At 35.0% G+C, this 17,974-nt stretch overlaps 2 protein-coding genes across 3 annotated transcripts in view; one reads left to right on the top strand and one right to left on the bottom strand.

The window, feature by feature from the left end:
• LOC119579225 (mucin-17-like) overlaps positions 1-11,021 on the top strand; it is a 13,448-nt gene extending 2,427 nt beyond the window's left edge. The window contains exons 2-9 of the mRNA XM_037926961.1: positions 346-1,235; positions 1,614-2,522; positions 3,812-4,720; positions 5,759-6,472; positions 7,303-8,049; positions 8,548-8,676; positions 8,796-9,602; positions 9,931-11,021. Of these exons, the coding sequence (XP_037782889.1) occupies positions 497-1,235; positions 1,614-2,522; positions 3,812-4,720; positions 5,759-6,472; positions 7,303-8,049; positions 8,548-8,676; positions 8,796-9,602; positions 9,931-10,640 (5,664 nt within the window). The 5' untranslated portion in view covers positions 346-496 and the 3' untranslated portion in view covers positions 10,641-11,021. The remainder of the gene's footprint in view (positions 1-345; positions 1,236-1,613; positions 2,523-3,811; positions 4,721-5,758; positions 6,473-7,302; positions 8,050-8,547; positions 8,677-8,795; positions 9,603-9,930) is intronic.
• A 1,171-nt stretch (positions 11,022-12,192) lies between these two features.
• Positions 12,193-17,974, bottom strand: part of LOC119579226 — a 6,473-nt gene continuing 691 nt past the window's right edge. The window contains exon 2 of one of the 2 annotated variants that reach the window (XM_037926963.1): positions 12,193-16,187. In XM_037926963.1, the coding sequence (XP_037782891.1) occupies positions 13,961-15,964 (2,004 nt within the window). In that variant the 5' untranslated portion in view covers positions 15,965-16,187 and the 3' untranslated portion in view covers positions 12,193-13,960. The remainder of the gene's footprint in view (positions 16,188-17,974) is intronic. The other variant, XM_037926962.1, reaches the window with a different exon arrangement.

The raw sequence follows: 17,974 nt of genomic DNA, 5'->3' as shown, positions 1-17,974 counted from the left end.
TTATGTTTAATGTTGTGTGATTTATGTATTGTTGTATGATATATATATATATATTTATATTTTTTTTTAATATGTATTAATAATATATTTTTTTTTTTTTTTTTTTCATATTCTTTATCCATCAAAAGAGTGTCAGGAATTTAAATGTATATGAGATACAAGTATTACTTACAGAGCACAAAAACTGATCACACCAAAGTTCCTCATTAGATACAGCTAGCAAAGACAGGGGTGACCATATAGATGACACCACAGTGAAATAATGTATGCATGATTCCGCTTCTGAATTTGATAACAATTGAGTCTTCCATTATTGGTTTAGTCATTCCTTCCTTTAAATTTCAGATGTGTAGAGATCCTGAGCATGAATAATGGGAAAGAAAAAACTTTACCTATTCTCAAGATTTTTATACCAAATCTTTTTCCTTCAGTACTGTTGTTACTACCATCCAAAAGTTTATAAATTTCCTCATTTGAGGGCTACAAGGTTCCCAATATGGATTCCCTCCCATCTACCTCAAAAATATTTCCTGAGGATGTAAAACATAACCTATTGTGGTATCAGCATTCAGATATTGTTGAGACTGAGCATTCTGCATCCTCTGATAGACCAGATGTCATTGCATTTCCCTCACATAATCCAGAACAGTGGCAGTCTAACAAACCTCAACATGAACAGATGGAACCTTTTGACTTGTCAATAACTAACTTTGATCAGGAATATACAATCAAAAATAAATTAGAAGATCAGAATCAGAAATTTACAGAAAGGAACCCTCACCAGGGCCATTATGCACAGCTTGTAACTCCACCAAGCAATGCCACATCAGGGGAGGCACTTTGGGTAGACCAAAATGCCCACACCCCAATGACTGCCTGGTCTTCCCAGAATAAATTACCATTATCAGCTACATCCTTCCTTCAGCCTCAACCATCATCGTCTTATGACTCAGCTACAGCTGTGATAACAACTTCAAAGCAGATTCCAAATATCGTTCAGGGAGCTGAAAGAAGCAGTACAAATATTCAAAGTCATTCTCTTTCCCAACCAAGTAAGCTTCAGCCTGCCCCAGCTGAGACTGCACTAGACACTCCTCTTTGTTTTCCATCTCCATCATCATCAAATACAAGCCCCTTTGGGGTTTCACCCTCAAGTTATGTAAATACAGATGGAATCAGCAAGGAGGATAGTGAACTTGTTGTGACTGGAGCTGATGAACCAACCATGGAAACAGGTAAAAGACGAGAAATTAATAATTTTATTTTTCATTAAAATACAATACTCACATCTGAAACAAGATAGCACAACCACAATTTAACAGTCTGCCCTAAGGTTTTTCCCTTGCCCCTCTTCATCACCTTCTCCCACCCTACCACCTTCCTTAACTCTCCAACCATAATGTTATATACAATTTTATTTTGCCATACTCATAGATTAAAGTAATATGTCACACATATCACTTTTGAAATTGATATCAGACATGTAATTTTCCTGAGATTACATGGCCATGTGGAATTTGCTTTGATTTTAGATAGGTATGATAAAACAGATACACCAGCAAGTTCTGAATCATCCATTAAGTGCTTAACTCATCATTTTATTCGAATTTCAGAATGTGCCGAAATGCTAAAAATTAATAATGGAAAAGAAGCCAATTCTCATGTATTTTATAAAGACTCTTCATCCTTTGTTACTTCTGCTGCTTTTGACCAACAATTTACAAACTCCTCGTGTGAGGGATACGTGGTTCCTCATACGGATTCCCTCCCATCTACTTCAAAAGGATATCCTGAGGATGTAATACACGGCTTTTCGTGGAATCTACATTCAGAAGGTGTTCAGAATTATCATTCTACATCTTTTGGTAGACCAGGAGATGTCAGAGTGTTTCAGTCTACAAATCCAAAACAATACCAACATGAACTGCAGGAACCTTTTGACATACCAGTAATAGATCTTGATCAGGAAGAAACAAACAAAGATAAATTAGATAAAGATCAGAATCAGAAATTCACAGAGAGGAACCCTCACCAGGGCCATTATGCACAGCTTGTAACTCCACCAAGCAATGCCACATCAGGGGAGGCGCTTTGGGTAGACCAAAATGCCCACACCCCAATGACTGCCTGGTCTTCCCAGAATAAATTACCATTATCAGCTACATCCTTCCTTCAGCCTCAACCATCATCACTTTATGACTCAATTGCAACTGTCATAACATCAAAACAGATACCAAACACTGTTCAGGGAGCTGAAAGAAGCAGTACAAACATTCAAAATCATTTTGTTTTCCAGCCAGGTAAGCCTAAGTATGAGACTGAACTTGGCACTCCTCTTTGTTTTCCATCTCCATCACCTGTATCAACTACAGAAGATCAAATAAATACAAGCCCGTATGGCATTTCACCTTCAAGTTATGATAATACAAATGGAATCGGCAAGAATGATGGTGGATGTACTGTGACTGGAACTTATGATCCATCCAGGAAAACAAGTACAAGACAAGAATTACATAGAGAAGGTAAGAATGTTATATATATATATATATATATATATATATATATATATATATATATGTATATATATATATATATATATATATATATATATATATATATATAATGTGTGTGTGTATGTATGTATATATGTATGTATGCATGTATACATATATAAATATATACATATGAACATATATAGATGTGTGTATATATATATAAACATATATATACTAATTTATTTACTTAGTATATTTATTTGTTTATTTATACATAATTTCTGTCTTCAAAAATGTTATTGCCATATAGAGGATGTGGAAGTACAGTCAGAAAAAAAACTTATTGCTTTTTTCTTGTGTTCAGAGTGGAGCTGAACACTTCATTCTGTTAACACTAGATTACCACTTGTGCAGAGGGTAACGATACTTATATTTTCTGACTGTGCATTAAACGGGATGAATCTCTCTCTCTATCTCTATCTCTCTTTATCTCTCTTTCACTCTCTCACTCTCTTTCACTCTCACTCTTTCTCTTTCACTCTCACTCTCACTCTCCTCTCTCTCTCACTCTCTCTCTCTTCCCTCTCTCTCTCTCTCTCTCTCTCTCTCTCTCTCTCTCTCTCTCTCTCTCTCTCTCTCTCTCTCTCTCTCTCTCTCGGCAAAATTACTAAAAATTTTAATTCAATTGATAAAGAAAATGGGATTTCCTGACCCAAAACAATATGATATCCTATAATTCCTGTAATTACTACATCTAGATGAAGTGAATGCTTCCATAGCAGTATTACATTATTTTTCTTCTTCTTCTTCTTCTCTCTTTCTCACTTTTGACTGTAATTGTAATGTATGGTTCTGCTGAGGGTACTTTTAATGGTTACTTGTATAATAAAGAATATTGAGCACAAGATATTCTCTAAAATATGAACTCTTAATTTACAGTTCTAACTTACAATTAACAAATTACAAACTCCAATAGTGTTAGGTTATCTTGTATGCATCTTTGTGTTTAAGTATTTATAGATATATTTCTCACTAAGAGTGAAAAGAATTCAAATACATGGAAGATAAAACCATAAAATTTAAAGACTGAAACTAGAAGTATGTATCGAACCAGATGGTGATTATTCCAGTTAGACCACAATAATATGAAGTAATGTTTGCTTGGTTGCAGTAGTAAAATTAACAAAGTTATATTTCTTGAGATTATATAACCATGTAGATATTCCATTGATTTTATCAAGACTAAAACATAACATGCAAACATATACTTCACTCTTCCATGAAGGATATAACTTATTTTATTATTTACATTTCAGAAAGTGTAGAGATGCAGAATATGATTAATGGGAAAGAAAAAAATGATGCCCAGTCTCCAGAATTTTCTGCAGATTCTTCTTCCTTTGGTACTTCTGCTATGACTGACCCACAAAATACAAATGCTTCCTTTGAGAGTTATGAAGTTCCGAATATAGATTGTCTCCCATCTGCCTCAAAGGGATTTCCTGAGAATGTAAAACATTCTGAGACTGATCATGCTGCATCTGCTGGTGGACCAGATGTCATTGGATTTCCCTCAATAAATCCAGAGCAGTACCAAGTCAACAAACCTCAACATGAGCAAACGGAACCTTTTGACTTATCAATAAATGACCTTGATCAGGAAGGTAAAAACAAAAATAAGTTTGATGGGGATCAAAAGCTGAGATTATCAGAGGACTGTCACCAGGACCGACGTGCACAACTTGTAAATCCGACAAGCAATTCCACATCAGGTGGAGCACTTGAACTAGAGCAAAATGCACACAATCCAATAACTGCCTGGTCTTCCCAGAATAATTTGTCATTATCAGCTACATCCCTCCTTCAGCTTCAGCCATCATCACCGTATGACTCGACTGCAACTGTAATAACTTCAAAGGAGATACCAGAAACTATTCAGAGAACTGAAGGAAGCAGTATGAACATTCATAGTCATTCTCTTTCCCAACAAAGTAGGCTTCAACCTGCCCCAACTGAGACTGCACTTGGCACTCCTCTTTGTTTTCCATCTCCATCATCAGAATCAACTTCAGAAGATCAAACGAATACAAGCCCATTTGGGGTTTCACTTTCAAGTTATGTTAATACAGATGGAATCATCAACAAAGATGGTGGGCTTAAAATGACTGTAGACAATGACACATCTGTAGATGCTAATACAAGAGAAGAATCAAATGGTGGAGAAGGTAAGAATTTTTAGTTTTTCATCTTGAAAAAATCTTTTTATATAATAAAATGAGATATCACCATAATAATGTATTCAGTTGTTTGTGACATCTACTTTCCCATCTTTTTTTCTTGTTCTAGCTATACATTTATTTTTACTCCAATACAAAAGGATATTTGGGTATGAGATAATTTCCTCAACCTCACATTGATTTTCTGTACTCATGTAATTATAATAGTCATACACAAAGGTAAGTTTCTCTCTCTCTCTCTCTCTCTCTCTCTCTCTCTCTCTCTCTCTCTCTCTCTCTCTCTCTCTCTCTCTCTCTCTTATATATATATATATATATATATATATATATATATATATATATAATATATTATATATATATATATATATATATATATATATATATATATATATATATATATATATATATATATATATTTATATATATACAAGCAGAGTTAAAGTTAATTCCCATAGTGGAAAATTCATACTAACTCACAGGATAATGTAATCTGCTGGCCAGTTCCTTTAAGCACTGACTTTGACCCCAGCATGCTGATGCTAATACTCCTCACAATTGATTTGGCTGTGAGGGACTGGCCAGGTATGAACCTGAAACCTTGCAGTGCTTTGCCAATGAGCTAAGCCACCTTCATTTCTGTACAATGTCAGATATTAATATAGAACTAACATGTGAACATAGTTATAGAATGTTTTTCATTTACTACATCACAAGACTTTGTATATGGTGTACTCATTTTTATTTTACAACATTTATATATATAAATGTTCATATTCACTATTCATCTAAAGACTAGCATGCATTCATATACATGTTGAGACACTAGGATTAGATTAAGAGCAATCAGATTGAATTGATAAAAGTATATGGATCTGTCCAGATAGTTCATTAGGGCAGCTGGTGAGGACATATTTCTTCAAATATATAATCTAGGTGTTGAATTGATTTTGATAAGAGAGGCTGAAATGGATATGCAGTACAAGATTATGCTGACTCTTCCACTTATGATTTATTTCTTTACTTAAGTTTCAGAATATAATGATATGCAGAGAGTGATTAGGGGGGAAGAAAGAAGTGACACATATTCTACAGCATTTAATACAGACTCTTCTTCTTCTGCTATTTCTGCTATTGACCAATATTTTATAAAGTCCTCCTCCAAGGGTTATATTCCTGATGTAAGCTCTCTCCAATCAACCTCAAAAGAAGCAGAACATAATTTACATTCAGAGAGTATTGAGAATAACCATGCTACAAAGAAAAACCAATTTGATACAGATCCAAACCAGAAATTTTCTGAGGGGGCTCCTAACCAGGGCCAAAATGCACAGCTTGTAACCCCACCAAGCAGTTCCACATCAGGTGAGGTACTTGGTCTGGCCCAAAATTCGTCCACCTCCTTACTTGAGCCTCAACCAGCTGTGATAACAACTTCAAAGGAAATGCCAACTACTGTTCAGGGGGATGAAGGAAGCAATACAAACATTCAAAGTCATTCTCTTTCCCAACAAAGTAAGCTTCAACCTGCCCCAACTGAGACTGCACTTGGCACTCCTCTTTGTTTCCCATCTCCATCATCAGTATCAACTACAGAAGATCAAACGAATACAAGCCCATTTGGGGTTTCACCCTCAAGTTATACAACTACAGAGGGAATCAACAAAGAATGTGGGCTTAAAGTGACTGTAGACAATGACACATCTGTAGATGCTAACACAAGAGAAGAATCAAATAGAGAAGGTAAGAATTTTTATTTTTCATCTTGAAAAATAATATCTAAAATCTTTTTATATACTAAAACAAGAAGGCACCATAATAATTTTTTCAGTTGTTTGTTACATCTACTTTCCTTTATTTTTTTTCTTGTTCTAGGTACACACACTTCCTTTTACTCTAATACAGATGCATATTTAGGTATGAAATAATTTTCTCAACCTGACATTGATTTTCTGTAAACTCATGAAAGACTTTGTAGATGTAATTGTCATACTCAAAGGTAAGTCTCTCTCTCCCTCCCACTCCCCCCTCTCTCTCTCCCCCTCCCCTCCTCCCTCACCCCCTCCTCTCTCTCTCTCTCTCTCTCTCTCTCTCTCTCTCTCTCTCTCTCTCTCTCTCTCTCTCTCTCTCTCTCTCTCTCTCTCTCTCTCTCTCTCTCTCTCACTCTCACTCTCACTCTCACTCTCACTCTCACTCTCACTCTCACTCTCACTCTCACTCCCTCCCTATCTCTCTCCCACCATCTCACTCTCTCTCCCTCCCTCCCTCCCTGCATACAGTGTACTCATTTTTATTTTACAATATTCAAATATATAAATGTTTACATTTCCTATTCATCAAAAGATTAGCATTCTAATGCATGTGAAACTATAGCATTAAATTAACAGTAATCAGATTGAATTGATAAAAGTATATGGATCTCTCCAGATAGTTCATTAGGGCAGCTGGTGAGGACATATTTCTTCAAATATATAATCTAGGTGTTGAATTGATTTTGATAAGAGAGGCTGAAATGGATATGCAGTACAAGATTATGCTGACTCTTCCACTTATGATTTGTTTCTTTACATAAGTTTCAGAATATAATGATATGCAGAGAGTGATTAGGGGGGAAGAAAGAAGTGACACATATTCTACAGCATTTAATACAGACTCTTCTTCTTCTGCTACTTCTGCTATTGACCAATATTTTATAAAGTCCTCCTCCAAGGGTTATATTCCTAATGTAAGCTCTCTCCAGTCAACCTCAAAAGAATTTCCAAAAGAAGCAGAACATAATTTACATTCAGAGAGTATTGAGAATAACCATGCTACAAACAAAAACCAATTTGATACAGATCCAAACCAGAAATTTTCTGAGGGGGCTCCTAACCAGGGCCAAAATGCACAGCTTGTAACCCCACCAAGCAGTTCCACATCAGGTGAGGTACTTGGTCTGGCCCAAAATTCGGCCACCTCCTTACTTGAGCCTCAACCATCATCAGTTTATGAGTCCTCTCCAGCTGTGATAACATCTTCAGAGGAAATGCCAACTACTGTTCAGGGGGATGAAGGAAGCAATACAAACATACAAAGTCATTCTCTTTCCCAACCAAGCAAGCCTCAACCTGCCCCAACTGAGACTGCACTTGGCACTCCTATTAGTTTTCCATCTCCATCATCAGCTACAGAAGATCAAATGAATACCAGCCCTTTTGGGGTTTCACCTTCAAGCTATGTTAATACAGATGAAATCAGCAAGGAGGATAGTGGGATCACTGAAACTGGAGCTGATGACCCATCCATGGAAAGGAGTCCAAGACAAAAATTAAATAGAGAAGGTAAGAAGTAAGTTTTAATTGTCTTGATGCTACAACAGAGAGTGAGTGAGTGAGTGAGTGAGTGAGAGTGTGAGTGTGAGTGTGTGTGAGTGTGAGTGTGAGTGTGTGTGTGTGTGTGTGTGTGTGTGTGTGTGTGAGTATGAGTATGAGTGTGAGTGTGAGTGTGAGTGTGTGCACGCCCTTTTACTTCAATACAAAAAGAAAAGTAGGATTTTGAAACAATGTTGCACAGGCAAATTTTCTGTCTGACATGGATTTTCTTCTATCTCCTGAAAGACTGTTTGTAGATGTGTTATCATAACAGACTACCATTTGGGTATATAATTATGTGAGATGTGGCAAAATATTACATGGTCATCTTTAGGAAAAGTAACAACCTTGCATTTTTATCCAACAATTCTCCAACTGAAATAATAAATTTATAGCATATGCAAAGCTTTGCCATGAAAATTATTCTAAAATGACTTTTTATCAAGGTTGACTTTTTCTTTCTTACAGGTGTTTTAGAGCCCATCCAAACTAAAATATTAAAGTATAAAAATGGCAGGAAAAGAATGTTTATGGTTTTACAAAGATCTTCTTTTGAATTAATGAAAGATAAAGGACTCATTCAACCAGTAAAGGCATGTAAGTTTAAATTGGAAATTAATATTACTTTCTCTTGGAAAAATACATTGAGGATATTATTCTTCAAAAGTAGCTGTAGCATATTCTAATTCAGTTCCTGTATATATTTACTATTACAGTTCCAAATGGACAAATCATGCCAGTCACAAAAGATGAAATAGAATGTTCAAAAACTTTGTTGCCACCCACACATCAGCCAGAGGATATAGAGAAAATACAATATAAATCCATCACTCAACTGGAAGATCTGGAAGAACTGCCAGATTCTTTGGAAGATATTCGAAAACTACCAACACCGAGCAGTTACGAATCTCAACATCCCCTCCAAGCTCCTCAAAGGTCCTTCAGTCCATTCACACTAGAATGGTCTGACAACTCATTCCTTACACCTACTATAAAACAAACTCCTGTTGTTGTATCTTGGTCGGCTACAAGCGTGACCGATTCCCCGGCACTTACTTTCACCATTCAGCTGCCAAGCAAAATTAATAATTCTTCATTCACATTACACTCTGCCTCTATCAATAGCAAACAAAGCAACATTCTTCCTTCAGTTGCTTCAAACAATTATGCTTTACCACCCAGATCCACGATCAGACCGCAACTTTCAACAGAGATCCCTAGCACTTCTTCATTGCCTCTTGCACCATATACAAACCAACCACCCAGCATAGATGCACAAGATCTTTCTCAAATGCATGACATGTACCCACCTTCCCCGAGTACTTTTGATGAATGGGATCAAGATGTGAGTCACTACAGTTCTAAGGAATCAAAAGTATTAAAGATCAGTGATAAAGGTATTAGCGAAAGACAAAATCTTGTCAGGAAGAATATTCTTTGGTTGCCAAATAAGGAAGGCACCTCAGAGTTAATGGAGGAGGACGTAAAGCAGTTGGCTGAGAATGCAAGGAGTCATTATAAAGGTAAATATTCTTATGACTGGAACATCCACATATACTTTGTCATATTTATTCATATTAAGTAGACAAAAAAGAGAGAAAATATAAATGTATTCTGTGCACCTTTTAGTATTTACAGTTAATATATACAATTATTATGCTATGTACATGAGATTAACTTGTGTGCTAAACTAGATAAAGTGAAATTATAGGGAAAATGGTAACTTTTTCATTATTGTCATCATCATCATCATCATTAATCATCATCACTCATTATCATTATCATCATCATCATCATCAAACTATTGTTATTATTAATGAGTACTTTCTTTTTATCTTTATATCATTACAGACTTTGAAGCAACAAAACTTCAGTTAAAGAAAAAATACAACCGTTTGTTAAGTAAACACAGCCAAAAATATAATGGACTTCTTAAAAAGTATAGACACCTTGAAAGGACTTGTGACATTGTTGAAGATGCCGGCAGTAGAGAACAAATACTCAGAGATGCTAAGAAGTTCCTTTCAGAAGAACATGCTATGTTCTTGGAAAGCCAGATGTTCTTGAAAAACAGAGCAGGGAAAGGCAATAGGTTCTCTAAGAAATTCTTGAAGTATGTCATAGGCTTATACGAGCGTAGTCCAGCCGGATATAGATTTTTAAGGACTATATTTACTATGCCATCTGTCAGAACTATCCACAAATGGCAGAATCACTCTTACCAAAATGCTGAAACAGGTATGGTTAACCAGGACAAAGTAATGGAAATGTCAGGAACCTATGGAGATATTGAATCATTTGCAGACATGTTGCAGATGGGACCAATGACTTCAGGCAACGAGCAAACTGAAATGAGCAACGCTGAAAGTTTCCAAGAACTGATCAATGTCCCCCCAACAGATTTTTATGAAAATAATGATGCTCTATTTTGGGATGATTCTCAAGTAGGTTTTGAGGTTCCTCAGCAATTTGTACAACCACAAGAACAAGCAGTACAAAGTGGATGTGAAGTGGAATATATTCAAAATGTAGATGATGCATATATGCTGACCCAGTTGTAAAATCAAATCATTTCATTGTGATAAAGCTCTGACTATTCTTTTTCTACACACATTTTAAAACCAGCCAGTCATCAATATAAAATGTTCCATATTAATCCAGATGCCTGATATTTTATTTTACTCGCAGTACAAGCATCTTTGTATATCTAAAAGAAGTGATAAATGCTCAATTATATTTACTCTCCTCCAATACCAGCAAACAGCTCATAAGTGAAATTACAAGCACAAACACTGTGCATACCAAGTATTTAGTGAAGGCAGTATATGTGACAAGTGAACTGAAATCCAAAATATTGATGAAGTTAAGCACATCAGGAGTAGATTTCTTCAATTACTTTTGTTTTATGTAATTTAAACAATGATTAAATGCTACCTGCATTATGAATATTATATTTGCAACAAATCCATGAAATATTATCTTTTTCAGTTTTGTAAATTTACAGATTAGTGTTTGAATTACTGGAACAACCCAGTTTTCCATAACTTATCCAGGAAGAATCAGATAATGACTAAAGGAATATTAGTATCTTCCATCTTCAACAAATTTTGAATAATGAGTAAATATAGTGTTTTTGTTATTGGAAAAATAATTGTTTTATTTTAGCTGTTAAATGCTAAATTAGTGGCAAAAACTCTTCAGAGGCTGTGAAATCAGCAGAAAAAGTAAAGGCAAGGAAGATGAATATGGGAAGGGAAAATAAAAGTGTAAGGGCTAGTGGGGAGGGGGGGGGGGGTTGTGGTCCCTTAACCCACTGTTGACGTAACGGCAAAAACGTGCTATGTTCATTGTGTCTTTTTGTTTATTGTCTTTCCACATAGATGGCTCAACAAGCATTTAATGATCACAGTCAATTACTAGCCCTACTTAGATCACCTACTTACCCTTCTCATTAATTTAAAAAATACTTGTTATTATTATTGTTAAAAATATGAAAATCAAGTCAATAACAGTAATAACATCGACATTCATAGCATTAGCGGGGGGGAAAAAAAGGTAGAGTTAAGGGGAAATCAGCTGAAGATGCATCGGCTTACTAAATGGATCTTTAGTTGCTGTGCATTTGTGGAGCCTTTTATGTACAAACAAAATTCACGAGAAAACGACAGTAGACAGTGTGATTACCATGCAAAAATTTGGATTAAGGCTTAATTAATTTGAGGGGCTAAAGCTTAAAAAAATAATTACTTTTTTTTTTTTTTTATCACACTTCTGTTAAAATATGAGAGCTGATGTTACTATCTGCTATTGCTAAAAACTGTTAACATAAGAATAAAAGAAAAACTGACCCATGATTTTTTTTTACCACATTATGGGAACCTCATTTTGTTTTTGTTGTTGATTTCTTACTTCTAACAGTGAATGAAAAGAGTAAAACATTGTTTACCTGTTTGTCTTGGACTGGTCACTTTGAACTAACATATAGTTTATGGAATCAAAAGTGTGATATTGGTTCAAATAATTCAAAATAGAAAATAAATAAATATTTAATTCCAGCATAAATTGGTAGTATCATTCTGTGTTATAACTTGAGGCAAAGAGAAATGCAGATGAGTCATTTTAACAAGGTATATTTCAAATCATTAGACTAATAACTATTAAGTTCAACTTTAGAGGAAACCATAAGTCTCTTTAATTATTTTTTTACTCAAAGAAAGCAATACATTGATCTTATGATACTAGTAGCTAACAGATTTATACTAATTTGGCACAATACAAATAATCTTTATCCAAAACATATATGTTATTAAAGTTCAAATACACGTAAATATAAAAGTGAAGTACATTAACTTGAAGATAATCCTTTAGGTAAAATAGCAAGTCATGTTCCCATATCACAAACTCTTATGTGCAGTATTTGCATAAGTGTTTTTTGCTGTTCTGCCATTTTCTGTGGTCTGTATTAATAATTTATTATGCTGAATTAAGATGGTAATATGGTTTTCCTTAAAATTATATTATCTCTCTAAGTAGTGTACATCACTGTAATAACAATAAGTAACTGTATTATATGTCCTTTTACATTTTCATTTTGTTCAATTTTCTGTACACACCTTGTACCAGAGTCACAGTGAGAAGGAATAGGATATTGAGCATGAAAATCATGTCATTCTTGGAGCCAGCACTCTTCCAAGGCAGGGTTTATACATGGTACTTTCCATCCTTGTTTACCAGTGGAAATAATGCAAGAGAACCATCGTAAATGCCCAATGAGTCTAATGTTCCAGCAAGAGCTTTGTTCATTTATGGCTAGATATTCCTATCACCCACCACTTAACAACATTATTTCATTCTCATGACAAATTCTTTCATGACATGAAGGTCATCTCACACAGATCCAATGGGTTAAAAGTACCATTTAACTAAAATGGGTTTAAATTATTAGCTGCAAATTTTCTTTCAACTACTGATTCTATCTTGCAGTATTTTTAAAAATAAAATGCCAGTATTACACATTAATTTGTTTGACTGTGAAAGTCCAATTACAATCAATTGCAAAATGCTCTTTATACTGTTCTATCTTATAGTATTTTATAATAAACTGCAAGAAAAGATTATTAGTTTGTTTGAATTTGGAAGTCCAATTACAGATTACTGCATGGAAGTTAAAGTTTCTGACCAATCATTTATTTTAGTGTATAATGTTGCAGAATGGATTTGCATACTGCATACTTTTGAAATGTGTAATATCTTTTACAGAACCTTATAAACTGCTCATTAACCACATGAAACAAAACTGTTATCAATAACTATTATTTCAATATTTTAAATAGTAAAGTAGTTTTCTTTACTTTAAATCAAATGGGCAAAAATTCAAACATTTATGAATCAATGTATGTTTATTGTACTGTCTCAGTTTTTTTTTCATACAAGTAATATATATTCACAAGTCTAGTATATAATATATCTATAAGCACAGTATAAATTTATATATTCATATATAATTTTCTATTTATCTACATCTATGTAATATACAAATATATGCATTTTTTAAAACCTCTATCTGTGTGGTGAGTATTCATGTGAACATGTTTATGAACACAGTCTGAGATAATTAATTACAGATGCAATGACAGTGATAAATGTAACATGGTATTTAGGTAGCTGAAAATATGCATAACTTTACATGCATGTTTTATATATACAAGTAATATTGTCTAGATGACAACTTGCACTTAAATATCTATAACATTTCAATAAATCTGTATTTTGCACTATTTTCTACATTCAACCGTCAGTTTCCTCCAGTTCTCTTTAATTACATTCGCTCAATCAATATCTGTCTTCTTCCTCAATTTCCTTCAGTTCTCTTTAATTACATTTAATCAATATCAGTTTTCTTATCTGCTTGTCTAATGATGGACATCAGCTCGAGAATGAAATCTTTGTCCTTTGGTGAATAGCGAGCCAAGAACCTGTCTTCCATGTAAACTAGTTCTGTGTAAGTCAAGTCTGGTCGCTGTCCTTTGTTCCTCTCCCACTCAACAGCCACCATGTCCAGCAAACTCTCTAGCAGAAATAACTTGGCCATATCTTCCGAAGCAAAGTCCAGTGTGCCAAGGTCCAAGCCATATGTGTACCCTCCAGCTTGGACACACAGCCAGTTCTCCAAGTGCAACTGTTTATCTTCAGGTGTATGCTTTCCTGACCACATCTCTGGATGGTGTGGTTCACAGTTCAGATGCATGTTGCAGGCTTTGCGCCAAACTGGGTAGTTTACTTCATGTATAAATTTTAAAGTGTACCCTAACGACTGGGACAGAGCAAACTTGGTGAGGTCATGACGTTCTATCACCTCTTCTGGTAACTCTTTCATAAACTGTGACAACCGCAGATAACTCTGCTTTACCCAGTACCTGTGGAAATTTACAGCACTGAAATGTTTTTGCAAGTTGAAATCTTTCCATAGTATTTGCAGTACAAGATCATCATCCAGCATAATTTGTTCTTCACTATCATCATTCATTGGTGGATGAAATACTGATACCCATTTCACTTGTTCTTCTTGAATAAAACCCTCATTCACAGCTTTTTTTAGCAGAACCTTCTCTGCATACTGCCTGAATTTAGCATTCCAGATTTCTGTTACCACACGGCAAACTGTAATGAAATAAGCAATGTCATGTCCTCGCTGTACCATCTCCTCACTTGGTTTGAGATGGATTTTACTGCTGCCCTTCTCAGCCTCATTGGCAAGTTTTACCTGTCTAGCAACCTCAGCCTTTTTCTGATTTTCAATCTGACAAGCAATAACCGCATGTCTGTCTTGAGGAATGGTTGACAATAACTTTTTTTCTCTTTCTGACAGTATAATATCATTCCAGCTTTTGTCAGATAAAATTATACTTTGAATCAGATTATGAACTATTTGATGCTGGACTGGACTGTATCTCTGCAAAAATTTGTCATCCATGTACACAAGTTCCCTGGTAGTAATGTCAAGGCGCTGACCCTTTTTCCTTTCCCACTCAACAGCAACCATATCCAAAAAGCTTTCCTGTAAAAATGGTTCTGGAAAATCCTCTGAATGCAGATCAAAATTTTTAATATCAATGCCATATGGGCAGCCATTTCGAAAATCACATACATCTGTCAGCCAACATTCCAGCTTCTTTCTCTTTTCCTCTGGTGTAGGAGACTTCCAGACGTGTGGATGATGGGGTTCATTGTTCAGGTGAAGATCACAAGCACTCTTCCATATCTGATTGTATACATTATGTACCCATTTCAGTGTGTATCCAACTGCTTGGCTGAATGCAAACTTGCTGAGATCATGACGACTTATCATTTCAGCAGACAGGAGTGGTAAGAATGTCTTCAGCCGATCATATGATCTTTGAATCCACAGACGATGAAACCAGGTATCATAGAAGTGCTGCTTCATATTGAATCTGTTCCATATAAGCTCAATGATGGCTTCATCTTGATCGTCTATGACCCAATCAGTGCCTGTGGCCTCTTCGACTATACAATGCTCTAGAACAAAAACCCATCTAAGGTGAGATTCTTTCAGGTAATCCAACTGTACTGCCCTGTTCAATATTACTTTTTCTGCATGACATCGCATTTTGGGAGACCAAATTTCCATTATCAGCTTTGCAATTGCAAGAGGCTCTGCACTTTCCCTAGCCTTCTTCTTCTGATCCATTCTCTTTTCCTGTATTTCTTCATGTGTTTTTGGTTTGGAATGTCTTCTAAACTTTGATCCATTTCGGAATAGCCGTTCTTCTTCTATAAGTCTGGACATTTCTATAAGCTTTTCTCCTTCTCCCTTTAGTGTTTCAGGTAATGTTAGGAGCATCAAATCCACAGTAGAAACCTCCATTTCACAGATTTTTATCAAGAAAAAGGTATTGAATAAGTAAATTGTTAACAGGTACAAAATACTGGTGGGAGAAAAAATTAATACCTGAAGGTAAACCTTTCACTCAAAACTTTTCCTTGATGAAGGATAGACTGTTCAAGAGTTCCTTGGCTCTCAGGATCTCTTCAGAGTGAAAGAGGAGGCAGAGGTCCTTTGCACTCAGGACCTCATTGTTCTAATGGCCCTGAAAATAATGTGAGGATTTTAGTTTTCTTTTGTTTTGGTACAATAAGACATAACAAACAAAGTGTTTCACTGCCAGAAAAAAGGTAATTAATATATTTTGCCTACTGCTACTATAGACCTCAGTTGTAAAAACCAACAGTCTAAATTGCCTGACTTAATATATACACAGAATAAGTAATTGTATTCCGTACATTACACTTTACTCAGTATGGGTAGTTCTCTAAATCATGGGTTATATAAAGGACTGAAGTTAAAAAGTTAATTGTTTTAAAAAAGAAAACAATGCCCATTCTGATACTTACAATGTATTTACTTCTCAACTTGCGGCATAAATAGAACTATACTCTAGATTAATTGATTGATCAATTACCTGATAAAGTGGTAGTTAACTTTTTATCATAAGAATCCCAGGTAAGAATATTTTGTCTAGATTTTGATAATCAGCTAGGCATTAACAGTATCTTGGTAAAAAGTAAGAATTATACTGTAGCTAATTAACTATAATTAACAGATCTACCTAATGACACTGGATATATGCAGTATCCACTATGGATTTTTGTGTATATATATATATATATATATTTTATTATTATTATTATTGCAAATATGGCTAAACCAGTACTTGGTCACCAAAAAGTCCATTACTTTAGTGTATCCAATTGTATCCAAATGAATGAAGAGACCAATAACAACATGCATAATTGATTAGTACTGACTGACTTATACACATTGTGTTATTTCTTATTTATAACTAATTTGAATATCACAATTTATTATATCTTTCATTACTATTCTTAGATTTCAGCATCAGAGTATTTCTTGAGCTCTTTATTCATTTTTTAATGTGTGAAGACTTCACTTAGCATGCTAGATGCACATAATAATACAGTGCAAACATGTGGTAAAAAAAAGTAGCGGATATTAACACTACAACAAAAATTCTCATTACCCATGCTAGAATAAATACTGAAATACTCTTTACAGCAAAGGCATTTATAAATTAACATCCCCTCATCCAACTAGCACCATTAACTAAGCATGATCAAAGGTACATGCATTTAGCCCATGTGAATAATTGCGGAAGAATTTTCACTATTTTCTTATCTAATGAGCTACCCTGGAACCAGATTTATTTCTTCTTCTTTATCGTAATAAGTGTAAGTCTACAATTAGGGTATGTTTATGTTAAGCTGCAAAATTACTGTACTTCTCAATAACAAACACTCAAACCTATTGAACTGATGTCCCTTGATTTTTCATAGTTTCTACATAAAATTCATTAAGTGATATATAAAGAGTTTTGGTGACTGGTTCCACCATATATATAGTGGCTTTCAATTATATGGGTTTCACCCAAATCCACTTGATCTAGTCTAATACAGAGTCTGGTTAATATTACTGAGAGCAACGTCAAGGGAAATGCCATCTTATGAAGCATAAGAAATTGAGTCGTAAACAATACAGGTACAGCTGCTGCGGCCTCATGTTTACCGCAAAATGACAAAATATCAACTGCAAAATATCCACAACACCCTCGCACAGATGGTTCTTAATATTCATTTTCTATAAGTTGGCACATTAAAGGGGTGTTATGGGGGGGGGGGGGGGTCTGCTGTGCCAGTCTAGGGAATATAAATAGAGGGATTAGAAAGGTTTGCTTTGGATTTTTGGGTTCGCATCATCCCCCTGGTTTTGGAGGGTGCGGTTGCTCTTGGTAACAAATACTCAATCTCTGTACCATACTCGAAGTGCCACAGCCCCCACATCTTTGGCCCTGTGGCAAAG

Source organism: Penaeus monodon, chromosome 12 (genome assembly GCF_015228065.2).
Source record: "Penaeus monodon isolate SGIC_2016 chromosome 12, NSTDA_Pmon_1, whole genome shotgun sequence".
NCBI classification, from domain to species: Eukaryota; Metazoa; Arthropoda; class Malacostraca; order Decapoda; family Penaeidae; genus Penaeus; species Penaeus monodon.
The sequence above is the reverse complement of the archived record's forward strand: the minus strand, read 5'-3'. Positions and strand labels throughout refer to the sequence as shown.